The sequence below is a fragment of the Pyxicephalus adspersus genome, chromosome 12 (genome assembly GCF_032062135.1).
Source record: "Pyxicephalus adspersus chromosome 12, UCB_Pads_2.0, whole genome shotgun sequence".
NCBI lineage: Eukaryota > Metazoa > Chordata > Amphibia > Anura > Pyxicephalidae > Pyxicephalus > Pyxicephalus adspersus.
Genome location: NC_092869.1, coordinates 15,336,715 through 15,364,433, shown reverse-complemented (window position 1 = coordinate 15,364,433; position 27,719 = coordinate 15,336,715). Strand labels below are relative to the sequence as shown.

The 27,719-nt window shown below is 40.8% G+C and overlaps 1 protein-coding gene across 3 annotated transcripts in view; it reads right to left on the bottom strand.

The window, feature by feature from the left end:
- Positions 1 to 27,719, bottom strand: part of LOC140341920 (matrix metalloproteinase-18-like) — a 224,930-nt gene that overhangs the window by 148,555 nt on the left and 48,656 nt on the right. For all 3 annotated transcript variants that reach the window (XM_072427865.1, XM_072427867.1, XM_072427866.1), the window contains exon 3: positions 9,585 to 9,766. In XM_072427865.1, coding sequence (XP_072283966.1) covers positions 9,585 to 9,766 — 182 coding nt within the window. The remainder of the gene's footprint in view (positions 1 to 9,584; positions 9,767 to 27,719) is intronic.

Sequence of the window (27,719 nt, the reverse complement as noted above, 5' to 3'; positions counted from 1 at the left end):
ATACCCTGAAGGGATGGAAAAGCAAGAAAATCTTTGGCTCAAAGTGGATTTGGCCCTGGAACTTTCATATACTAGTACTATTTGTTTTTGTGGAACGTCGCACGTACGTTCGCGCTTCCAGCGAGCGCGGATTTTATTGATGAATCAGGGCCACTATGTGGGAAAAAAATTTAGGTGGAACACTCATGATTATTCTATAGGTATAGGAGTACCTAAATATTTTTTTCCTCCAGTGCCCATTTAAAATTGTAAGATTGGGTTGATTGCACTTTGACGTGCTGGAGGGAGTATTATACCTAGGTGCAGCTGATTTTGAATATTTGATTTTTAAATTAGACAATGCCCTAAACCCCCTCATTAGTTTCAGAAAAAGTGGCAGTGGGCTTGTGGAGTTAATCAATATGAAGAGAAGATCATTTGCATATGTGGTTACATTTTGTGATGAGCTGCCAATAGGGATGCTTATGATGTTCTAAATGTCAATGTAAAGATGTTCAAAGGCGTGGCTGGAAATAGTAATATTGCCTAATGAACAGTAACTTGGGATAGGTCTGCATGACAACATTCATAATCTTGAATCCTTGAGAACAATGACTCAGGATTAAAACTAAAATCTTCCCCCAGAATGAGAAGACCGTCTCTAAATTCCTCCAACCACTGCAACACCAGCTCCAGGTGGTATATTAAGTAGGTACACTGTAGCCATTTTTGCCAAATAACCTTTAACAAATTTCTAGCTGCCAAGAGAAGGAACTCACATAAACTATACTTGTACCTTTATGGCATCAATCTGCAGACCTGCTATGGCATCACTATGGAAATCTGCATTTCCTGAGTTTATGCATGTTGCCATCCCAGAAAAGGGCTTTTTAACCTCCCTGGCAGTACTTCAGAGTACTTTCAATATCAAAAGTGGTAACCCCAGAGCCACACTCGGTGCCCATGTCGTACTCCAGCGATGCCCGGCATCTTCTTCCCCGGGCAATGCCGGCTGGGCATCTGTGTAACCTGCAAAGCCTGGCAGGCATCTGCCTCCCCGGCGTGTAAACGATGGCGACGCTTGACCAGGGGAAGCAGATGCCAGCCATGCATCTGTGAGCGAGTGTGTGGCTGGGAGGCAGGACCAGGCAGGAAATTTAAATTACTACGTATTTTTAAATGTACCGCTTTTACATTTAAAATACTTAATATTTATACCACCAGGGAGGTTAAAAAAACACATTTCCAATTTGACCAAGTGCCGCTGAAGCTCTGTCAGTGGCGCAGTTTAATTTTTAGGGGTGCTAAGGCCCTTAACATTTAGAGAAGTTATTTTAATATATTTCATTTAAGCAGAAAGTTACTGAAACAGCTGTATGGCATATCAGAAAAATAGGAAGGGATGGAGAAAAGGTAAGGAGATCAAATAGCTGCAGAGCAGACCAGTGTCCACCATGAAACTATGAAAGAAAGAGGAGGTAAGAGGGCGACAGAGAATGGATAGTAGAAATTTAGGCGAAAAAAAAAACCTATTGGGCAAAAAAAAGTATTGATCCCTCCACAATTTGGAGGCCCCATGTAGGTAATGTGAGCTCCTGCTCCTGAGTAACATGCAAATACATTAGGTAACACTTATTTGACTTGTATAATGTAGTTATTAACAACTTTGTAAATTGAAAAATGGAGAACCAATTGTCAACCCTGATCACAAAGCATGCTTAGTCTATAGGAGGCAAACTGCAAGTCTGGGCAAAGCAATACATTCCAACATATGAGGACACAGAAGTGATATTTGAATATTATAGAAGCTTTAGTAAAGCCACTAGATGAAATAGGAAACCCCACCTTTTGCCTCATTAGTGCCAATCCCCAATCTAACTACGTACTCCTAACCTATAGCAATCCTCCACGCAGACTCAGGAGGCTAGTTGCACTACTTTACCCAAGAACTTCAGTGTGCAAAGGATGGCATCTGGGAAGGACTACCAAAAGACCAGTAGCCCTAAAGAACAGGATGGGGACAATCCAGGATGAATTACTAGGTGATCCACAGATAACACAGTACTCAAGAGTCCAACAGAGGCAAGTCCTTTTCAGGTATCGGTCCATCAAACAAGATATCCAAGGAAAAATACAAGCAAAATTGTGGTCACAAGCAAAGGTTGGTTCTGGCAGAAAATAATCACAAGTCTAGAAAAGAAGTCAGCAACAGGTACACACACAACTGGAGCATGGGAGCTGGGAAGCTGTAAAGGAGGAGTAGCCAATGGTAGGTCAAGATCATAGCCAGGAACTAATGCCCACTTTGACTGCAGCATAATGATATTATAAAATCCCCTTCAGTTGCACAGTTTCAGCAGGGAAGGCTAAGATAGAATATTCAAGGCTTATAAGAAACTGGAGATGCTGCAGAGCAGAGGACAAACAGCTAATTACTTGATCTCCTTTGCTGTTGCAAATAAAGCTGTTGGGAGTGAATAAACAGGGCATTCTGCGGTGGCTTACTGCGTGTGATCGCTGGCCAAATAATAGTCTCCTATCAATTTACCTTGTGTTTAAGGCAGAAAGAATGGACTCTGCATATCACATCTCGTTTTCAAAGAATTCTGACATCCTTTTGCGCAAGAATCCATGGATATGGTCTAACTCAAGGATTTAGTCCTTTGAAGATTGCTGTGGTCCATGGGCACAAATCCTACTGATTTCAGAAGGTCTTTGTTTCTAATATTGTTGCCAATATTTGTTTTCTAATCATCTTGCTGCAGAATTTAGAATTGCAGTAATTTATTTAGAATTGCTCTTATTTTTTGCAGTGAACAAAGATATTTTTTTCTTGTTAACCCTTTCACTCTCACACAGCTTTTTGATTTCTCTTTCATTCTCCATTCTTCCAATATATACAATACTGATATCTAATACACATTTAAGCATTAAAATCTCCCTGAGATAAATCCTCACAAACATCTCTGGGCGAGATCCACCATCTTCCATATATCTCTATCCCCTGGATTATGTAAATGTGATTTTAATTTATTTTGTATATAAAACTGGTTTCTTTATATGTTTATTACATGTATATATTTTTAAAGAGTAATTGACCTGCAATTACCCTATGTGTATTCACTCATAGTACCCTTTTGAGTTTTTCTTACCTGAAATGTATTATTGCACTTATGTATTGTTTGTAATATCCTCCATTCAATCTAACAATATGAGGGTATCACTTGGTATACCTATTCAAATATTCTGAATTGGACAGTGTATATGTCTATATTTAGTTGGTCGAATATTGATCAATGTGTAACTAGTATTTTGTATATACTTATTATTTCTAGAATATAACAGTGTTCTGCTTGCGTGATATCACCCCTGAGGAAGCCTTAGTTGGGAGAAACGTTTTTAATGGTCTCATGCCGGCGTTTCTTTGCATCTCTACTTTGATGATACTGTACTATAGGGAATTTTTGCAACAATCCCTTTTATGTTCTATATTATGGTCAGTTATACACTGTTTAGTGCCATTTACACTGTCCCGAATAATCAATTTTGTGAGAAATGTTTAATCTCAAGTTATGTTTGTGAATGTATTGTAGTTTGAGCATTTATCATTAATACAATACTTAGTTGCCAAAAAACCCTTCTGTCTGGACTAATTTCCTATACTATTTATATTTGGGGTTGGCACACACCCGCTCTAGGGAATGTTATGTTTTCTTGTACCCGTTAGGGACCTAGCTACTATGTACTATGTTTGAACCTTATATTTTAAAAGGTCAACATTTACTTTTAAGTTTAGGGTATATAGGAACATTGCTGGGGATCGTAATCACTCCTGACAGCTCAAAATAGCATGCCAGAAGGATTTCAGGCCTTTTTTTTTTTTTTTAAACGGTTGGTATCTTAGTTACTGTAATGCGCATCCGTGGGAAGCCGTGTATGCACGAAAGGTTTTGAGTGGAGTAGGGCTAGGGGTGGGTCTGGATTCTCCTCCTGCCCACCCATCCGCCAGCTTCATTCACAAGAGCATTGATCCCTAACAGCGTCAGGGTGTGTGTGTGAGGGCTGGATCGGGTGATTTGCACAGGTGCCCCTGTCCCCTGTAAGCTGGGGGGAGGTAAGAGGAGTGGACATAGATAAAGAGATAAGCAAGGGGAGGGAATGGAGGGAGATGAAAAATGCAGTTCTATTATTCTATCTCAGGGGTCACCAAACTTTTTTTGGCTACTAGGTCATTTTACGAGGTCAAGAAGGCACACTAGGCTGAACTCTCTCTTTCGAGTCCCACGCTGATGGCTCCGCCCTCACCAGGAACACCCCTGAAGGGAAATCCCTCTCCTCCGCAATGCATACTGAGGAAAGGGAATGCCCCTGAAAGGAAATCCCTCTCCTCCACAATGCATATGGCGGAGAGGGAACGCCTCTGAATGGAAATCTCTCTCCTCCGCAATGCATATGGAGGAGAGGGAACGCCCCTGAAAGGAAATCCCTCTCCTCCACAATGCATACAGAAGAAAGGAAATGTCCCCTTACCCCCACATGCGGCTCAGGAGCCACAGGTTGCTGACCCCTGCCGGCTGGGAGTAGGCTCGATCGACGGGGGGAATTGGGCCAGAACGGACTACTGCATCTGGCCTAAAAGCGGGAGTTTGCGGACCCCCGTTCTATCTTTTGATGAAATCTGTAGAAAAGTAATGTGTAATGATAATTTTAAATTCGTTAATTAGAATCGTGATTATATATAGCACAATTTGTAGGAAAAAGTAATGAATAAATTAGGTAAAAAGACCTCAAAAAATACAGGATCTTATAAATAGTCTACGAAAAGCTTCCAAATATGAAGAGAGGTACCTCAAGTCAGATCTTATGGATAATTTGGGAAATGCTTCCAATAATATGGAAAAAATGCCCCAGTAACACTAGGCTAAAACAAAAGGGAGATTTTATGTATTTAATATGCTCAGTGGTAACCTTAAGGTTCGGTGACGTAATGAAAAAATACATTACTTACTGTTGTATGAGAAGGTGAAGGGAAGAGCGGGCGTCAGCCGTCCAAACTAGGACTCGTGCAGCCAGCAGCTCGTCTTTAAATGAGTTAGAAATGCCTAACATGTTGAAGGACTGCGCGTGCTTGAATTAGCACGCATGTTCTAGTGTCACAGATTCCCACAGGTCCAGGTCACAGCACCATCTCTGCCTCTGGATCCAACACTCTGCATACTTCCTGTTCCAAGTCAGGTGATTCTCTTTCAGCTGCTCCCTTGTCTCAGAGAACCAGAGTATTCTGCAGACGTACTCCCTCTGCTGACAAACATCTGAAGATTATCTCAGCAACAGCACTCCCTCTGCTGGTGGTATTGATGTCTGCGGCTCACTTTATCACCTGCGGCTACACCCATCACCTGACATTCCCTTCTTAAGGAAGAGACCTGGCAACAGGATGCTGCCTGAACAAGGAGTTTCTTTGGCTCTGCTTCCAAGTTCCTGTTTGTTTCTCCTGTTCCAGATTCTTTGTGTACTGACCCCGGCTTATTTCCCGACTACTCTTGTTCGCTGCCTGCCCTGACCTCTTGCCTGTTTCTTGACCAACCTTGTTTGGTGCCTGCCCTGACCTTTTGGCTCATCTGACTACTCTCTTGGATTTCCCATTTGCACTATGTTTTAGTTCCAGCTTGTTAGCAGTTACCTACCTTGGCGGGCACGGGGCCGCAACCTGGCAGTAGCTTGCCGCACAACATTCTCACCTCTAGAGGCTCTGGAGAAGACCAAGCTACTGCCTAGACCCTGGGCCCCATGCACGTCTCCACCCACAGGGTTGGTGACACAGTGGGTCCGTCCACCACTTGGCCTTGTGAAGCCGTGACACCTAGTTGATCAATGCTACTATTTAGATAGGGCTACTTCTGCTCATAAGTTTATTATTAAAGTTTGAGGATTTGTTGAAACCAGGATATGTGGACGCATTTATTTAAGTGTGGTAGATGTCCCTAATGCACATGGCTCAAAGAACAGAAAAAAGTATAAACAAAAATATTCAATCAAGGAATTTTGCACAGCCATGCTGATTAGGGTCACTTAAAAGGCATTCATTAGGCGTCCAAGTTGGTCTGGGGTTTTTGGTGCTCAACCCTACAAAGCGAGCAACTAATGGTTCGTGATCAGACCATGGGGTGGCCAAAATGCGCGCAGAATGCAGGTAAGGAATGTGAAGAGTATTATTAAAAATATGATCTATCCTGGTATATTGTTTATGGGCTGAGGAATAATAATTGTGATCCCTAGATGAGGGTAAGGGATGAAGGTGCAGATCTTTTGCTTCAGGAATTTTTCCTTCTTGCTGCAGAATGTCCTGGAGCTGGGGTCCAGATAAGAGAAAGAGGTGAAAGGGCTCCACCTGCTGGCGATGAGCCTGATGAAATAAAGCCCAATTCCTGAAGCAGAGATTCACCTTCAGAAAACGTGAAGATAAAAGTTGGAGTAGTGAAAGCATAGCCAGAAAGGAAAGGTCCATTGATAATTTGTATTGTGTGACATCAGAGATTGCAGCAGAGGTTTGAAGGACCTTTGTTTTTGTATTGTAACTGGGGAAAGGTCCCCAAAAATCTGAAGTGGATAGCCTTCAATGAACAGATCAGGAGTGGATCGTACAGCTTTCATAAGGGCATCCTTCATTTGAATAAAGCTTCACGATAATATCCCTTGGGGCACCATCTGCCCTGGGGGCTCTGAGTAAATGATCAAACTCTAGATGCAAATCATCCACAGTAGGAAGCATGGATCTGAGATTTTCACAACAGATTTCAAATTTTTGATGCTTTCTGGAAGGCCTCTAATATGAAAATGATCTTACCTCAAATGATTTTCCAGGTCTTCCAAATTTTTTTGAGCACTTTCCAAACGTTCCTTCAATAAAAGATTTAGCATTGGAGTTTTGAGTAACTTTTCAGATAGTTTCATCTGTTTTTTGCTCTATGAGCTCAATTCGCTGACCCAAACCATGGAATTTTTGTTTCAGTTTTGCTCTGGTTTTATCTTATACTTTCAACAACAATGCTGCAAAACATGCAATTAATGCAGCATCCCCTGAATGAGTAGTTGTACTAGAGTGCTCCGCAGGGATACTTTCAGGACTGGATGGATCATGCTCCGCAGTATAAGGAAAGTTCCACAGGGTAAGGGTCCTTCCCCCAATAAAGAATCAGTGTCCTGAGATGAACATGGGGACTCTGCCATGTGTGCATAAGGGTCAGGGGAGCACATGGTGGGGGGCCTGTTAACAGGAAAAGATGAGGGGCTCTCACCTCAATCATCGTGTTCTCCACTTTCCAGATGCTCCATAGCTGCAGGGGGGGAGTATGGCTTGAAGGAAGAAGCTGCCTCTGACGCTGCCATCTTGAAAGACCCGGGAGCTGGCTTTTCTGGCCGTCCCAGGGTTTCTGTGCCTGTTTGCCTCTCATCGCAAGCTGCCCGAGGGAGAGAGAGAGCAGGAGAAAAAGACCTGTGAGCCGTGGAACTGATACAGCTGCTACATGTTGCTGGGAGGACAGAGGAGCAAGGAACCAGCAACAGGGACATCCAACCGGGCTGCCCGCGCATGCGCACTCCGAGTTGATGCTATTTTGGAGTTTAAGACTGCCCAGAAGGCTGGAGCAAATATTCATGAGTTGTATCGGCATATTGTTTTCATTCTCTATGTATGACCATTATGGGATCGCCCCTAGCAACGAGGTCAGAGTATAGCAGTAATCAGACAGCAGCCTTCCAAATGCAGTTAAACACAGGGTCCGGCCTGTGGGTTTATTAGCAAAACAAACAAAACAAACGGCTCGTCTGAGCAACTAAATGCACTAACTTTTGGTGATCCCTCTCTGACTACCACAAAGTTACAGCCATTTCAAGCAAAGCAACACATTTCACTCACATGAAATTCTGGGTTGTATCTGGCAGAGCTCTATTCTCTTCCATCACTGGGAATCAACTGAGCTCTCTCTCCCTCCCTGACTCTGGACGATTGCTTCCTCTCAGCCTCTGACTGATCACTGACCAGCCTGGAACACACTGGCTGATCTCTATCTCTCTGACTCTGAGTGCAGGTGATTATAACCCAAATCAGGGTTGGGTAGGCCAAGGAACCCACCCTTCACTTCCCTTGGCTGGCTCCAGGGACCTATTGATCACACACTCTTTCCCTGGAGCCTTTAACACTTTCCCTGCCATTTTAACACTATTTCTGACCTATTTTGGGACACTGTGACACAATATTTGATTGTATGGAATGGTATATATATTGCATTGTAACTATATTGGGAGACCTCACATCCATCGGGTGTCACCACACACACACACACACATATATATATATATATATATATATATATATATTTACACTCATGTATTGATATTGAACAGACAATGAGATGTCCCTGCATGAGTCTGGGAACAAATTAATACGTGGAATGTAGAGCATAGGATTGGTAAGCTGAATTGGAAGAAATAAATACCTGAATTAGACTATATAAAGATGATGGCAATCGACTAGAAAAGACATTACTCAGGCTCTTACTCCACCCTCTTGTTGTGCGGCTATCAGAGGTATGGCAGTTTACATTTGGAAACAGGAAAGCAACATTATCTCATGAATAAGCGGACTGGAGTTCCACAAAATGTGTTCAGATCTCCACATTATATAGAATCCTCCATTTTATATGGATATATACCTGATGGTGGATTTGTTTTTATGTTGGTTTATTAAACATGTTTGATAAATAAATATTGTTGTTTTTTGTGATGTTTTATTAAAAAACTGGGTAAAAATAATTTATGAATAATGTAATTTATTAATGCCTAAAAAGTCCCGTTTGTGCTTTTTAGAGGTATTTTTAAATGCAGTGAATTACAATTGGCTGCTGTATGTATGCAAACTTTTTACCTCAGTACCACACTTAAAGGTTAAAGTTGAAAATTTACAATCATTTTGCACCGAATTGTTTAGGTACTTAACTCGCTTTTCTTGTTCCATGTTCCCCAATCCCCAAACTACTAAAACACAAAAAATACATACTGACCTTTCCATAATTGTTTTTTCCTAGTGTATGTTAATGGCTGCATACGACTAGCTATCTATAAATTGTGACACCAATTTTATCTGCATGGGTGGGAAGCTACTATGCTGATATAATGATGCATAGCATGTGGGGAATACCTAGAATAAGCAGGGATGGATAGTGAACAAACAAAACTGTTTTCTAACTTCAAGTAGGATTATGAGATGATGAGGCTTGGCAAAATCTTTGGTATTTAGACAGGCTGGATCAACCCAATAATAAATACCAAAAGTAATTTGAAAGAACCAAATTACCTTTGTTTTTCCTGGGGGGAATGTGTAAAGACTACTGTAATTTTTTTTTTGTTCACCAGCAGGTGGCTATCTTCACACAGAGAAAAAGAACCTTCAATATTACTGATCACACACCTGCTCTGAGGATTTATTGGAAACATTAATACATGAAAAGGGGATACTGGTAAAAGTGCATCAATGTCAATGCTTCATTTTTTTTTTTTTAAGATACCAAAGTTTAGTAAAGTAGAAGAGCACTGGTTCACAATACCTTTAGGGCTTTTTTTAGTTCATCTCTGACTAATTTACTTGGCAGCTGTGATGTAGTGTTAATAATTTTGTAGGTTAACATATCAGTTTTCCACTTTGCTCCTAGTTTGTATGACATTCGGTGCTCATGCTTCCCACAGCGAGGTAATTTCATTGTTTCAGTGGTTTCTTCATCTAGTTTACCTAAAAGAATAACAATACTATATGATAGTACATGCATATATGCTGTATAGGGGAAATACCAGTTTCTAAACTAATCAATTATTCATATGTACTAAGAATGTAGTGTACCATGTTACAATGTATCACAAATAAGTGCTTTACATAGAAATAATATTATAACATATTTGAGGCACCCTAACCCAAATGTATAGTTTAAGGTCCAGTAAAATAGTTGACATATGTGAAAATTTGAGAACCTGAGTCTCCTCTGGTTGAACCAGATTATGTCCTAAAGCTTTAGCCATCCCTGTAGGACTTCTTTTACTCTTAATGCCTCTCCCAACACTCTGTGCATCACTAACAAGGCAGTGCATTGCAATATATATATATATATATATATATATATAAATATATATATATACATATACACATACATACATACATACATACACACACACACACAGGTAGTCCCAGAGTTAAGGACATTCGATATAGGGACGATTCCTAGATACTAAGGGGGCTTTCCTGCTCCCTCGTTCACAGGACGGAGGTTTGCATGACTTGCAGAGGAAATCTTTTGCTAAACACAGCTGAGGTTGTGGGTGATCCCAGGAGCTGAGCTGTGTAACATCTTGTAAATTTTTAATGACCAAGACAAACTCTGTTTCTGTTTGCATATAAAAGCACAGCTTGCTCCAGCAGTTATTTGAAAACCGAAAGACATTCCTCTAGTTTTTCAAACTTGTTCAACCTATGCCACATCCCTTAATATCAATTTACAAACACTTTTTTACATAACAGGGTCATATAACATAAGCATATATTCATTTACAATCCAATATGTATCTTTCGTTAATACAAATGTTTATTAACCTCACTAACGGTTTGATTCTGGCAGTATTTCCATGCAAAAAGCAGGACCATTTTTTGCATGGAAATTTATTTTAGATTGTAGGCCTATAATTCTTAGGCATAACTCACCAACACATGTCTAACAGTTAATAAATTTAATATTAAATTAAACAAAACAAAATAAATAAATAAAATAATGTAATATAACTGTACAGCAGCATATATAATATAATTATATATATATTATATGAATATTTCTTTGTATTGAACTCAATACAGATATTTTGTATTAAATACAATACAAAACTATTTGAATTTCCCGCCGCACCGACGTGTGCACCGACGTGTGCACCGACGTATGCACCGACGTATGCACCGACGTCACCGGGAAATCCCGTAGGACGTCTCTGCGTTATGGGGCTGAAGATTGGAGGCGGCAGACATGTCCCCAGGACCTGCGGGGACCAGCAACTGACAAGGTAAGTGAGTTTTTATTCTGCTTTTAGGTACCCCGAGTCTGACTCGGGAATACCGATTTTAGCATGGAACATCGATCCCCAGTCAGATTAGGGAATACCGCTAGGGGGGGGTTAAACAAATAAAAAAAATATAAACACATTTACATTCTCCAATAATCAATCTGTGGTTGTTACAAGTAGGCTTATAACAGTTCAACGCCTTTCTCGGAACATAGTCTGCTTCCTCATGAACATATTAGCCTAAAAATTACAAAAAATGTTTTTTTTTAAATGTCTAATACACAGTTGTGACTTGTCAATATCAGCACATGCAGGTTACTCACTTCTGTTTCCACATTTAGTTCCTCGATTGGAGAGATAGGTCAAGGGGTCAGTTCTTTATTGAATAAGTTGACATAGATCACTGACTAGGATAAAAAAGCTTTAAAAATTTAAATAGGTTCCTTAGCAACAATTATCCATAATGGTTTCCAGAATTTTATAGCTATGTGTGCACCACTGTCCAAGCTAATAGGAAGATAACTACAACATGCACTAGTTACCCATCACCCATTTCATTGTATTCAAAGCAACACTGTAATGTGCTGTTGCCAATAGCAATCGCACCCAAACCAGGTATGAGCTGCAAGTATAAATCTCACCTGAGTTATATCCTGTTACAGTGTAACACTCTTAGAATTTGCCTTAGGATAATTTCATGCATCCAGCCATTTTAATAGTCCTATAAAATAATCAGCTTCTCATTAATTTTACAGCTATATGTGCACCACTGTCCAAGCTATTAGGAAGCAGCCGCATTTGAACCAAATATCAACTACAATTATAAATCTATCCTGAGCTCTATCCTGTTCCAATGTAACACCCTTAGAATAAGCATTAGGATAGTTTCATGCATCCAGCCATTTAAATAGTCCTATAAAAAAATCAGGTTCTCATTAATTACTGATTTCCAATCCTATTGCCAGTAACATACTATGCACAGACGAATTATGTCTTAAAACTATATCCTTTGATCCATTATGTTATGTAATAGTGCTGGGAATTTACTTAGTTGTATGCCTCATCCAGATAATCTCCACCATGCAGTTACCTCCAATCTTAGCATGTGCCTTGCTTTTGATTCTAGACACTAATACATTACTGCACATCCGCGGCGATTCAACCTGGCAACAACTTTATTGACACAAACTCATAGAGCCACTCCAACCATACCCACCCCTTCCACCTGTAAATCATCACTGGCCTCCCTCAGCCCTGTTACTGTGGACGAAGTCTTAACTCTCCTCTCATCATCTCCGTCCACTACATGTCCACTGGATAATAATAATAATAATAATAATAGAGGAAGGGCGGAAGTAGCCCTTCCTAAGACACAGTATTCTATTCAACACTGCGTCCTCATCAGCACACGCGCACCAGCTTTTCCAATATGCAAAAACGTAACATATTTAAGGGAGAGCAGCTGCCAGCGCCAACTGCTGCCGGCTCGCTACCACTACAATACCACAACGAATAGTAATCAACAGTAAGTAAACCCCTTGACTGTGCACTCTCTTTGCAAGCTTACCACATTTGTTAGATATACTTAGACTTGTTTTTTCCTAGAAAATCATTCTTCTTTACCCGTGCCTATACTTTGGATTATCAGCAACTCCTTAAATTTACTGCAATACGTTAACAGGTACACTTTTATACACTATTTGTTTAGAAAACTTCCTTAGTCCTTACTCAAAAGTTAAATATATAATGTTTCATTTACAGATTTGACCAACCAAGAATCGGTTCACATAAGGACACTCCAACCCTTATTGAAACTAAGCATAACAGGTGTGCCCTGTGTTGGACAGATTTAATAATACAGTTACTCAAATTTACTATTATAAAATCAATACAGTCATTAATATTATTATTAATAATAATAAACAGGATTTATATAGCGCCAACATATTATGCAGCGCTGTACAATAATACAGTTATTTATATATCTATGCCTTCTTCTTTAACCTAATATATTGCAGATAAAACCTAAGCCTTTTAGCATTTGAACATCATATACTACATCAATATTAGCCAGTGATATAGTGTACATTTTTTTAATTTAGTTATCCCAATCCAACATTGCGTACAAAGATCTTCACACACTTAATCATTTTTTCCCTTTCTAGACAAAAATCAAAAACCTCTAGTATGATTGATTAGACAATGTCTGGTTTATTACATTTGTTTATGCAATCACCAGCACCCAGCTAAGACAATATTGCAATTCACAACCTCTAACTAACTTTATTTGAGTGGAAACCTATTTTATTCACTTTTTGCATTCCTCATATATACTTATATAGACTTTTTGTTTCCAGGCTAGAGCGTCCTAATCAATTTGTATCCATATCCTTGGAACACTTAACTTGAATCAACATGACTAGATGCTCAATCTTTGGCTTTAACAACTTCAATACATGAGTAACTTTGTCTTAGACATAAATTGAGTTATGATCTATATTATGGCTATCTAGTTACTAATAGCTTACATAATGTATTGTCACGATTTTCTAAGGTCTTCGAATCCCGTTAGGAAGCCCACTGGGGCGAAACGCGTCGGTATAAAACAATTATGTGTTGAATATTTATACGCGTTATAAGGTCTGTTTATATCTTGGCCTCCAAAGAATTGTAAGGAGCCTATTAATCACTTATTTGAATACAATCTTGTCACATTTATCATTGGAATAAGTTAAACAGCCCCCAACCTAGATTCTTCATAAACTGAGCTTGAGTAGACACAACAGGACCTCACAGACCATGCAGATCTTTAATGACCTCACAGACCTTGCAGAAAAACATTGCTGGTCCCTCTACAAAAAGGTAAATAAATATGATATCCCTTTAGTTAACCATTTGAAAATGTCCACAATAACTTTTAGGCCTATACACCTTTACATAACTAATTTTGTCGCTCCTAAAATCCTCAAATAATTTTACATTTGTTACAGGACAATAATTGTCTGTATATATTTTAGGCTTTATCCCCGTAGTCATGTGTATATACTATAGGCCACACCCCAATAGTTAGATATGTATATATGTTACAGGATAAATTCCCAATAGTTAAGTAAAAAATAATGCATTAAGTTATGGGTTTAGATATTTGTATTTAAATAAAGTGATCTGTTTACCCCTGTCTAGTCATGTAGACCCCTGGAGGATTTCAAGCAATAGATAACCATGGTCTCCTAGGAAAGACCAAGTTACCTCAACTTACCCTAATTATTTTCAAGGGATAATAAATAACTTTGCATCAAATCTAAATGTTACTAGCACTCAGTGGATATATGACAGGATAGATGGAGTGGAATCCATCACAACGATTGCTGAACCTTTCACTGCTTTCCCAACAACTCCAGACACCTGATTTATTAAAGCTCTCCAAAGCTGAAGGATAAAATTTATTTAGTGAAGTTGGGTGATCCAGTATGGATCTGTTCCCGGATTGAAAACATTTTCAAAGAAATTCAGGATCACTGATGAAAGATTATCCTCTCCAGCCTTGGAGAGCTTCAATAAATCTCTCACCTTGGGTTCACAATTTCTACATAAAAGGCTGTTTGGAAGTTTCAATTAAATACTGATATTTATATTATTCCTTGGGCATGAAAATAATTGGAAAATGTTTACAAGAAAAAGACGTAGTGACTTGGGAATTGAATGAATTTATATTGGAGTTTTCATCCTTTCAAAGAATTACTTTACGTTTTATGAAACAGTCTACCTACAAGCCCAAGGCATAACTATAGGCACCAAGTCTGCCCCTACCTACACCAATCTATACTTGGGTAGGTGGGAAAGGGAATTGTTTTCTCATGGGGATTTCTTGATATACCTTTCCCACGTCCTTCTGTGGAAAATATTTATCGATAACATCTTCATCATTTGGACTGGTACCGAGACTCTCAAGAGTTTGTTTCTAATGTTCAAATAAAATTATTTAATTTACATTTTACTGTGCAAAATGATTATTCTAGGATTCCCTTCCTGGACAATGAAACTGTCAAACAAACTGATAAGATTTAGCGTCTAACCTACACTGCAAATTCACTGCAGGGAACACTTTACTGTTAGCTACTAGCGCACATCCAGTACCATTTCCAAACCACAATAGTATTCCCTATTCTCAATATCTACATATTTGCAGGAATTGCTCAGATGATGCAGTCTTTGAATATCAGGCAAGCAACTTCAATTTAGACTCTTAAAAAGAGGATATAGCAGAAATATTATATATACTATACAATACTATATTGGCCTGACCAAAAGGCAATTTCACCAAATGATCTATGAGCACATTTATTTAAACACTAATGGGAAAGTTGCAACTCCTTTTAGTAGGTATATGGGACTTAAACATACATAATTTTAATGTCAATTATCTCCATTTACAGCTTTGGAACAGATATCTCACAAATCCAAAAGTGAGTATTGGGATAAGACCTTACTACAAAGGGAGATAAAGTAGATCTTTACTTCCTAGGCCACAACCTTTCCCGGTTTGAATGAGGTTTTTAGCGTTCAACCTTTTCTCTATAGAAAAAGTCTTTTTTCAACTACTTGCTCTAGGTTTATCATACATTGACATTCCAAAGGTATTGTAATGTCTAATACTGTACATTTGAAATTGGAAAACTTTATGATTCTTTATTTCCATCATTGTATCTTTATGCTTTTTTATTGTGTTCTGTCAAGAAAAGAAATATCAAATTTTGAGACTTTGTGATTTGATGGTGTCAGATTCATTATGAATAAAGGGTTATTCCACTTTAAGAGTATATCATGTTTAAATTTGTACATGTTTAGAGGATTATTCCTTCTCAATTGATATATACTAAAGCCTTATGTGAACAAAAATGTAATTTTTATAGATGGTTTTCTATTTTATTTAGTTCAGGCTCTTTTCTGTGGGACCCAATGAGTCCAATGAGTCTGAGACTGGGCAAGAGGTCATTATCCACCAGGGGTTTGCTACCTTGGTACATTGAGCCCTTATAACTGAGTGTTTATTATTACTGAAAAATTATGAGAGTTCTCTATATGGGCCGTTTATATATTTACACAGGGTGATCATATCCCCCTTAAACCTCTCTTCTCAAGGGATAATAGAATTCAGTTCAGCTAATCTCTTCCCATAGCTGAGCTCCTCCATTCCTTTTATTAATTTAGTTGCCCTTCTCTGCACCCTCTCCAATTCAACAATGTCCTTTTTGTGTACTGGTGCCCAAAACTGGACTCCATATTCCAGATGTGGTCTGACCAATGCTTTGTAGAGGGGCAGGATATTGTCTCCATCTCTGCAGTCAATCTGCCTTGTCTTTATCCCCAGTTACCAACCCAGCGACATCCTTTAAGGGGCCTACATGCTCAGATATGATCTTTTTGCTATTATTATTTTTGAAAATGTTTTTAGGGTTTGCCTTACTTTCCTTTGCAATCTGTCTTTCATTTTGAAGTTTTGCATATTTTATCACCCTTTTACATCATTTGTTATATTCTTTATAGGTTTCAAATGATGAAGGTGATCCTCCATTTTTATTTTTGGAATGCCCCTTTCTTGTTCCTTATGGCTTTCTTAACATCAGCTGTGAGCCACATGGGTTTTAATGTTTGCCTCTTAAACTTATTACCCATTGGAATATATTTTTCAGTTTGCTTTTGTAGACCATATTTGAAACATTCCCATTTATGTTCTGTGTTCTTTGAGGACAATATTATCTCCCAGTCCAAGTTATGGAGAGCCGCTCTTAATAATGGAAATTTCCTCTCTTAAAATAAATACTTTTATCTTTCCTATTTTTGCTTCCTGTTTACAGCTTACATTAAATGAAATCATATTATGGTCACTGCTACCCAGATTCTCTTTTATTTGCACATGTGTTATATTATTTCTAGAAGGGGCCTATGTCAACTGTACAATAAAATCTTGTATTAAATTCACACTGTAAATTCACAGATTCTTCACTGTAAGGTCTGTGAAAATGTGGAATCAACTCCCTCAGGAATTAGTTTCAGCAACTACTATAGATTGCTTTAAGAAAAAGCTCAATGTTTTTCTAGAAGCACAGAATATAACTGGGTATTAAGGCTTTAAAGTAAAAATAACAGTGACTGTTGATCCAGGGAACATCCGATTGCATCATGGAATCAGGAAGGCATTTTTTTCCCCTGTTGAAGCAAGTTGTACCAGGGTTTTTTTTGTCTTTCTCTGGACCAACTATGTCTTATAGGGTTTTATATCTGGGATATGTTTATTTCCCTAGTGGTTGAACCTGATGGACTCATGTCTTTTTTCAACCAAACCTACTATGTAACAAATGTCCTCCCTTTTGCTGTTCCTGTAGTGCCATTACTACAGTCAGTGTCAGGGTAGTTGAAATCTCCCATGATAAAAAAAAAACTTCCACTTTTTGCTGCTTTTTCTATATGTGCTAGTAGTTGATTTTCTATTTCTTCCTCAGCACTGGGGGGCCTATAGCAGACTCCAATCATTAATTGTGTGTGATTTAACCCCAAATTCAGCTCCACCCATATTGTCTCAACCTCATCGCTTGTTCCAACCGCAATTTCTCTTTCACATTCACTTTTAGATCAATTCTCACATACAGACAGACAACACCACCCTTTCGTTTGACTCTGTCTTTACAAAAGAGAGTATACCCAGGAATATTGACAGCCCAGTCATGCGAAGAACAAAGCTACGATTTAGCAATGCCAACTTAGTCATAATCCTCCCCACTCATGAATGCTTCCAACTCCCCTATCTTGTTTGCTAGACTTGCATTGGTGAGCAGGCTATCTAAACCATTGCTGCTTTTACCACCATTGTTTGCCAAATCAATGGGATGCTGCTTACAATTATGCTGCTTACAACCTTTTTGTCACCTTATTTCACTGTCCCACCCCCCTCTGTCCTAGTTTAAATATCCTTCCACCATTCCCCTAAATCTTTCCCCTAGCAGCTTTGCATTTCCCCTAACACCCCCTTTCATTCAGGTGCAAACCATCTCTCAGGTTGTACCCCAATGAAAAGTCAGCCCAGTGCTCTATGAACTCAAACCCTTCCCTTTCACACCAGAACATAAGCCATGCGTTTAGCTGCCTTAGCTCTCTCTGCCTTTCCTGTGTTGCAAATGACACAAGCAATATTCGAGAGAATATAGCCTTGGAGGTCCTTTTCTTCAGCTTGAAACCTAGTTCCCTAAACTGATTTTTAAGGATCCTCCATTTTCCATCTAAATTATTATTGGTACCAACATGGACCGAGACAGCTGGGTCCTGTCCAGCCCCTCCCAATAGTTTGTCCACTCAGTCCACCACATACCGAACCCTGGCACCAGGGAGACAGCAAACCGTTTGGTTGAAGGGATCCGGGCGACAAACTATTCTATCCGTCCTCCTGATCATAGAATCGCCTATAACTACCAATTGTCTTTTCCTTCCTGCGTTTCCCTCCCCACCACTACCAGATGATCTGCTTTCCTGTCGGTTAGGGGTAGCAGTAACATCTAGAGTTGCCACCACTGGGTCTGCCACCTGCACATCTTCACATAACTTTGCAAACATTGGTTGGGGTGCTCAAACACAGGGCTGGCCTTCCTTTTCTGGGGCCCCTCACGACTCCCTCTAGTTACATTAACCCAACTCCCTACATGCACATCCTGATTAATTTCTCTACCCTTCACATCTAAGCCAAGAACTGCCTGCTCAGTGAGCAGGAGACCCCTCTCAAGGTGATTCAGTGATTTCAGTGTTGCAATGCACTTCTCCAGCTCTCCAATGCGAGATACCAGAAAGGCGACTTGTTCAAATTTGTCACCGCGGTAATCACCTAGGAGCTGTTGCTCCACTTGTGCATACATAATCCGATTCAATTTTGAGATAATCGGGTCTGGAGGAATAGTAACAGACTTTCATGCCTTGTCCAGGGTAATGTGAACTGCTAGCATATTATTTGTTGATTTGCATTCCTAATTATATATTTGACAATACTGCTGTGTATTTTTATGTTTCTAACTTGTTTCTTAATTAACTATTTGAGTGACTTGCTAGTATTTGAGTATGAACCATGTGTCGAATATATATGTGCATGGATGTGATTGTATAATCAAATTTATGAATATATTGCACAGCTCAACAAAAAAAAGATGTTTTCACTTCTGAAGGGTTTTTCAATATATTTAGTGTATTTAAGGTCAGCTGAATCCAGAAATGGCATCAGTTTCATTGAATTGGCTCTAGTTCTTTTGATACAGGAATTGGAATAGACTATTTTACCAACAACAAATGTTAACACAGCATATTATTATCAATCTTTTTTTACACCAATGTTTTGCATTTTATATAATAAATATAGCATTATTTTCATGAAACTTTCATTTGCCTTTTTATTATTCATACATTTTCTTTTTTACAGAAATATGAGTTCTTTAAGAAGTAGTTGTTTAAATTACCCTAATGTATTTTCCTACATTTGTGGTGAATATTCTCAGCAAAAACAGAGAAGAAGCATACCCGAGTTTGTGAAACAAGCATATCTTGCATATAAGTAATAAACTGGGGGACCAAGATAAGTATTGGGCTCCCCATAGAGTATGCAAATCTTGTGTGGAGTTTCTATGTCAGTGGAAAAATTGAATACTGAAGAGTTTGAAATTTGGTGTTTTTGTTTTGTATGAGGTTAATTATTGAGGTATTTTTTTCAAAAACTAAAGCCAATTAAGCAAAACCAATACCATATTTGGAATATGTGCATCAAACAACCTTAAATGACTTGAATATGTTTGGCAAGAAAATGTTTGTTCACCAGTGTTATTCATAGTCAATACATTCAACGCATTTTACACTTAACTTTTTACACTTGTGATCCTGAGATTTTTGGAAGAAAGTTTTGCAGGATTTGTAAGAAGCAGGTAGGTTTTATGCAGCAATATCAGGGATGAAAAGATCCATTGTTTACTATATTTAATCCAATTGACCCATACCAGACAAATCCCGGCTATTCTTCTCTTCTTGAAGAAGACCTTTAGGAACCTTGGATAGCTTGGGGCCATTCCTTACTCTTGTGCACCTGTTTGCCCATGCTTTACACTGTGTTTACATATATTACACACACCAAAAGGTTTTCATTATTAGGTTATTAGGTTCGATCTTGTGGCGAATCGAGCCGTTCTCACTTACCGAACATTTAGGCGTGAACGACCTTGTGATTCACCATAAGGTCGTGTTCTCGCCGAACAAACAAGGGGAAATGCAGGGGGCGGGAACGCCCACTATTTCTGGCAGGAATGGCGTGGCTGGTAGCAAATATTTTGCTCCCAGGATGCACAGCAAGGCCCAGCAGCACCAATCAGCAGAGATCTCAAAATAGGTATATATACAGGGAAGGAGGGAAGGGTTAGTCACTCCATCTTGTGTTCTGTGTGAGGCAGGTAGAGAAGTGAATAGTGACAGGGAGAGGTTAGAAGCCTTCTGTATATGTAGAATTATACAGATTGTGCAGTTTTTCTTGCTATTTATCCAAAAAGGCAAAAACATTTCTGTGCTCCTCTACAAAAATAGATATTTCAGTCTGATACCTCTTGCAGTCTATCACAAAAACCATTGTGCATTGTGACAGGGCAGGTTAGGAGCCTTCTGTATATCTTGAAATATAAAGATTGTGCAGTTTAAGATGCTACCTCTTGCTATTTTTCCAAAAAGGCAGAAACATTTCTGTCCTACTGTACAGAAAACACATATTTGAGTCTGATACCGCTTGCAAGCTATCAAATTATGTATTTCTCTAAAAAAAAAAAAAATACAGATATTCAATTGTGATAACTCTTGCTATTTATCCACAAAGCCAGAAAAATTTCTGTATTTTTCCCAAAAAATACAGATATTTAACTGTGATAACTCTTGCTATATATCCACAAAGCCAGAAAAATTTCTGTATTTCTCTCAAAAAATACAGATATTTAATTCTGATAACACTTGATATTTACCAAAGAAACCGTTTGGTATAGGTGCATTTTTTCCTGAATAAGTAAAAGATGAGTGGTAGATGCAGGGGAAGCCTGCTGCATCTGGCAGGGGGCATACTACCCAGGAGTCCGCCACTGTAGGACAGCAGCAGCAGCAAACCGTTGGAGGCAGCAGCACAAGTTGTCAAACAGGTCTGAGATGTGTGCGGAGCACCAGTACGCTGGTAGATTTTTTTGAGAGGGCGTACTACAATCATACAGCCATGTCATGTTGAGAGTATTGTGGACTGGGTCTCAGGGGCCTCAAGTGCAGCAGGCTCTTCACAGCCGTGACAGGAGCAAAGACAAGAGATAGCGTGGCTAATGTGCCTGTGCCTCCCGATGACTCTCCCTTGTTGTTTGACGAACAGCCTGAGGATCTGTCATTGCCAATTTCAGAGCAGGAGGCAGACTTTGGGACCCTTGGAGAGTGTGGTCAGCACTTGCTGGGCAAGGGTTCTGGATCAGTGGCTGCATTTGCAGAGGTTGGCTTAGATGAAAATGAGGATGATGATGACCGTGATGTCACCTGGGAACCACTGGTGCGTGTAAGGGCTGGCAGCAGTTCTGAAACAGACGTAGAGGAAAGGCAGCAGCAGCAGCAACAGACAGGAGATGGAAGGGGCCACAAATCTGCCTCATGTGAATCCCAAAGAACACACAGACAAGTGGGCACAAGCAGGGGAACAGTCAGAGACGATGTAACCGTGAGAGAGATGAAGCTCGAGAAAAAGAGCAGTGGTTGCACGCACCTCTCCAGTGTGGTCCTTTTTCACGCTCAAAGACGATGACGGGTGCATAGCAATCTGCATCCTGTGCACAGTCAGATTCGCAGAGGAGAGGCCGGATCACATTTGGGTACAACATCCCTGCTTTCCCAAATGCTCAAGAACTACAAACCAAAGTGGGAGCAGTACTTGCATTCTCTTGAAAGAGGTGCAACCACGTCATCGTCTCTACTTCCACCTCCAACTGTCATTGCTACTACGTCTCAGGAGGGTGGTGCCAGCCAGACTTCAAGCGGCGAGGAAGTATCCGCTTCTGCCCGCAGGTTTGGTGGCGTCAGACGAAGTTTGTCGCCTCAAAATGGGTACTCTAGTGACCCCTTTCAGCTCCTCTAGCTCCCAGTCCCTTCAGCCCACTCTACCTGAGTTCTGCCCAAGGCATCAGGCTATAGGCCCAACCAACAAAAGAGTCATCAAACTCAATTCAAGTCTAGCCAAACTATTGGTTAGTTTGGCTACTGCCGTACAGCATTGTGGACTCTGCTCCATTCCGTGACCTGATTGCCTGTGCCGAGCGGTGGTGGAATATACCAAGCAGGCATTACTTCTCCCGCACAGCTGTTCCCAGTTTACATGCACATATAATGGGTAACCTCTCCTGGGCATTGACATTCTCGGTGTCTAGTCAAATCCACGTCACCATGGACAAGTGGATAACCAGGCATGGAGTTGGACGCTACCTGTCCTTCACCGCTCACTGGGTGGCCTTACATAGCTACTCTGAGAAATAGACCAATCACAGAGCAGTAGAGGTATGAATGAATTCGACCACCCGAATTTTTTTGCTATATTCGGCCGAATAGCTGTCGAATCGAATAGTGAGCTATTCGACCAACACTAATCAGGAGGTTCAAGAGAAGGAGGAAGAAGATGATTATGATGATGATGATGATAAGAGAGACCATGTTGGGGCTGCTGGACAGCACCCGACCAACCCGCATTTGTGCTATAACGCCCCAGGCATTGTCTGGGCAGTAGAACAACAGGAACTAATGTTTTGGTGCCTACTAAGGGACAGAAAGAGGATGAGCCAAGGGAACCCCTCTTTCATATGTGTCAACATGTTGCGATGCCTACGCAGGAACCCCTGTATTTGCAGCATCAAAAACAGGGATGATTACTGGCTGGCTACCCTTCTGGATCACCGCTACAAAGACAAAATGTCACAGTTTCTACCCAACCTGGCACAAGAGAAAGAAAAGGTAACTTGCCTAAGCACAATACTTTGTGACCGGCTGTGTGAGGAGTTCCACGCACCACATTCCACACAGGGAGCTCAGGCGGACACCACCTCCACCGTATTCACCTGTAGCGGTGGCAGCAGCAGCACTATCAGCAGTGGTGGCAGCAGGCCGCACACATCCAAAAGTGTATATCAAGTCAGAGGGGATTTTTTGGATGCTTGTCGAAACCTGATGCAGCCACCTCAAACAAGTGAAGTGCAGGGGCATAACCATCGAGAACAGATGAAGCGCATAGTGCACGATTACGTTGGCTCTTTTCTGGCTGTTGGTGGTGGTGTTGACGACAGCAGTTATGAGGAGGATGCCTGTCCTGACAGTAGTGACGCCATAAATTTTTAAGTCAACAGGCTTGAAATCTGTGCCCAGTTGGCACAGTATGCCATCAAGCTTCTTTTGTGCCCGACATCCAGTGTTCTGTTCGAAAGAACCTTCAGTGCCTCTGGCAGAGTGGTAACGGACAACCAATCATGACTGCCCCCGGAAAATGACAAATCGCCTCACCTTTTTGAAAATGAACAAAAGGTGGGTTAAACACAACTATCATATCCCCACTGCAGATGTCACTGATTGACCGACACCACTAGGCCAATCAAAATGCTTCTGTAAACCCACACTGCTCCTGTGCTGAGTCTGTGGCTGCCTATCGCCAAACATCCTGTCAGCTGAGCCTGGTTGAATTTTTCCGCTAGTTATTGCAACGTCCAGGGGTGGCATTCTTCGCCAGTGTCATGCCTGCCATTGTGCCAGATAGAAATTTACTTTACAATTCTGCTGCTTGCAGGAGGCCAACAAACTGCAGATGAAAACCCCCAGTAGTGCCACACTGGTAGGTACTACTGCTTTTGCCTAATTTTTCAGCTAAGTATTGTAAGATTGAGGGTTGGCGTTCATGTCACCCATGTCATGATGCAAACTAGCAATATCGTCTACCTTCCTACTGTTTCCGGCACCACAGACCCCAGCAACAGTGATGGCATACAAAACATGTTGCTTTGGCCTTTAATCACAAATTTCCAATATTTGCATTACACACTTCCAGTTGGCATTGACAATGCACTACACCCAGCTCTAGATGCCAGTTACCAATGCCGTCCACACTCCGTCTCAGGGCCCACTACCTTCTCCTCCTCCTCCTGCTGTTGCTGCTGCCGTCTGTCAGTACTCCATTCACAAAAATTGTATTCAAAACTTCTGGGTGTCACTGACGATGTACTACACCCAGCTCTAGATGCCAGTTACAAATGCAGTCCACTCTCCGTCTCAGGGCCCACCGCCTCCCCCTGATGCTGTTGCTGCTGCCGCCTGTCAGTACATCGTTCACTATATTTGTAATACACGCTTTTCGGTGTCATTAACGATGCACTACACCCAGCTCTAGATGCCAGTTACCAATGCACTCCACGCTCTGTCTCAGGGTCCACCGCCTCCTCCTGATGCTGTTGCTGCTGCCGCCTGCCCAGTACTTTATTCACAAAAATGGTATTACACACTTCTGGGTGTCATTGACCAGTTACTAATGCTGTCCACACTTCCATCTCAGGGCCTACCGCCTCCTCCTCATGCTGTTACTGCTGCTGCCTGCCCAGTACCCAGCTCTAGATGCCAGTTACTAATGCTGTCCATACTCCGTCTCAGGGCCTACGGCCTCCTCCTCATGCTGTTACTGCTGCTGCCTACCCTGTACCCAGCTCCATTTACCAATGCTGTCAATGCCGCATTTTACAAAGTTACAGCTAGCGGATAGGAAAAGGCAGTCCCTCACATAGCAATGTCTCCAATAGCAACAGCTTCTACACGGTCCATATAGGTGATGACCTCAACCTCCAATGCCATCCTTGCTCTGTCTCAGGGCCCACCGCTTCCTCCTCCACCTCCTGCTGTTACTGCTGCCTGCCCAATACCGAGCTCTAGATGCCAGTTACCGATGCCGTCCACACTCCATCCCAGGGCCCACCGCCTCCTCCTCCTCCTGTTGTTAATGCCGCTGCCTGCCTGGTGCCCAGCTCTAGATGCCAGTTACCAATGTCATCCACACTCCGTACCAGGGCCCACCAGCTCTTCCTCCTGCTGTTACAGCTGCAGCATGCCCAGTACCCAGGTCTAGATGCCAGTTACCAATGCTTTCCATGCCACATTTTACAAAGTTACAGCTAGCAGATTGGAAAAGGCAGTCCCCTATACAGCAGTTTCTCCGATAGCTACAGCTTCTACACTGTCCATATAGGTGATGGCCTCAACCTCTAATGCCGTCCTTGCTCTGTTCCAGGGCCCACCGCCTCCTTCTCCTGCTGTTACTGCTGTTGCCTGCCCAGTACCCAGCTCTAAATGCCAGTTACCAGTGCCGTCCTTGCTCCGTCTCAGGGCCCACTGTCTTCTCCTCATGCTGTTATTGCTGCCACCTGCAGAGTACCAAACTCTAGATGATTAATACTGCTGCTGCCTGCCCAGTACCAAGCTCTAGATGCTAGTTTTCCAATGCCGTCCTTTCTCCTCAGGGCCCCCCACCTCTTCCTCCTGCAGTTACTGCTTGTCTGCCCAGTACCCAGCTCTAGATGCCAGTTATCAATACTGTCCACACTCCATCTTAGAGCCTACCGCCTCCTCATGCTGTTACTGCTTGTGCCTGCCCAGTACCCAGCTCTAGATGCCAGTTACCAATGCTGCCCACACTCCATCTCAGGGCCAACCGCCTCCTCCTCCTGCTGTTTCTGCTGCCACCTGTCAGTACTCCATTTAATAAAACTGTACATTTCTGGGTGGCATTGACAATGCAATACACCTGCTCGCCATGACTCTTACCAATGCAGTCTCCCTGGTGACAGCTGACCAGAGGCCACACATTGCTACTGCTCTCGCTGACCCACGCTTCGTCTCTGGTCCTCCATCCTTTTGCCTAATGTCACCGAACTACTTCCACCACTTTATGGGTGTCATTCCTAACACTTGTCATCCAGGTCATGATGCCAGCTAGCAATTATTATTAATATTAATAATAAACAGGATTTATTTAGCGTAAACAAATATTGCAGCTATGAAAATTCAATAGGGGTGCGACATTAAATAGCAATGGGTTTTCCTGCTGTTTTGAGGGCAGAGACTGTTGCTAGTGGGTTGAGTTCACCCTTTCTGAATGTCCTAATGTTTATGCTGCCTTCTGGACGCTGTCAATCACGCAACAATCCTATTTGCTTGCTGTCACTTTGCCTGCCATTTTCTTAAAAACCACAAGGTCTTTTGGAACTGTTGTATTTATTGACTTTAATTAAATTCGCGAAATCGAGTCGCTGAATTTTCGTGAGACTATCAGAGGCCTTCCCGCTCATCCCTATTCATTATTTAGAAGCCTAAAAATGGTCACCAAATGGTCACCAAATGCCTACACCCAATGACCTAAATCCATGTGTCTTGAAGCTTTCTGGGTCATGTGGGAGTTAGAGGTATTCACAATTTCATTGGACAGAGACCTGCACACTCCACTTGCCTCGCAAAAACTTCGATTTTTATTAGAAATATTTTGCAGCACAGTACCTACTACTTTAATCCCACCACTGTCATCACTCATACCCAGTTTCTATTTCTTTTCCTCTTGAAGAATAAGATCTTCAGGTTGAATTCCAATTTGCTACATTCACAACTACACAAGGTATATATCTTTACCTGTTTCAGGTATAAAGAGTACAAGTACAAACCAAATGTATCATGGTGTAAAATTTGACTGCATCTATTTCCAGAACCTATATAAAAGAATATTGTAGAACCGTATGACTGCTTGAACACGTATTGTGTTGAAGGTACCGTATGATCCCTCTAGTGGACTTTATTGTTCACTACAATGTAAAGAATATGAACACACAAATAATGTTGATATAAATGATGTATTTTATTATACATCAATACAACACCCCACTAAAAGGCATATGAATCAAATATTACAAGGACATGAAAGTAAATTACCCTTTCAATTAGCATCCCCAGCAACTTTGGGTCTCAAGTTTGTTTTTTTCCTTTTTATTCAGAAGCAATTTCATGCATCTAAATCTTCTAAAAAAAATATTGACACTCCCCTCCAATATGGGTATATTGGAGGAGTCAGCTCCTCCATAAATAAGAAATTGTTTTTCATGCCAAAGTTACTTACTGTGTCTTATGAGGCTCAACTATCAGCAGACAGCAAGTAAGCAGTTATCATCTTTCTTCTTTCCTTCTCCTATGTCTTGACTAATTATTATTGTTGAGAAACACATCAGGACAGAGACCCTGCTGATTTCATTTAACCTCCTGAGCGTTACACTGAGGTCTAGATTTCTGTACCAAAAGTGATCCACTGTTTTTCATGAAATATTTTTTTTTTAAATTGTAGACCTGTAACTTACAGAAATATGTCCGAACAGGGGTTCTAGTAGATATTATGAATATAAAAAATGTTTGAAACACACAATCATTTAAAAAAAAAAAAAATACTTTTAATAAAATTAAAGGAAAAACACAAAAATCAGCTTAAACATGACTACATAAACAAAGCTTGAAGCCATGGCAGGGGGGGTCAGGCAGGCGGTGATGTCCAGGTC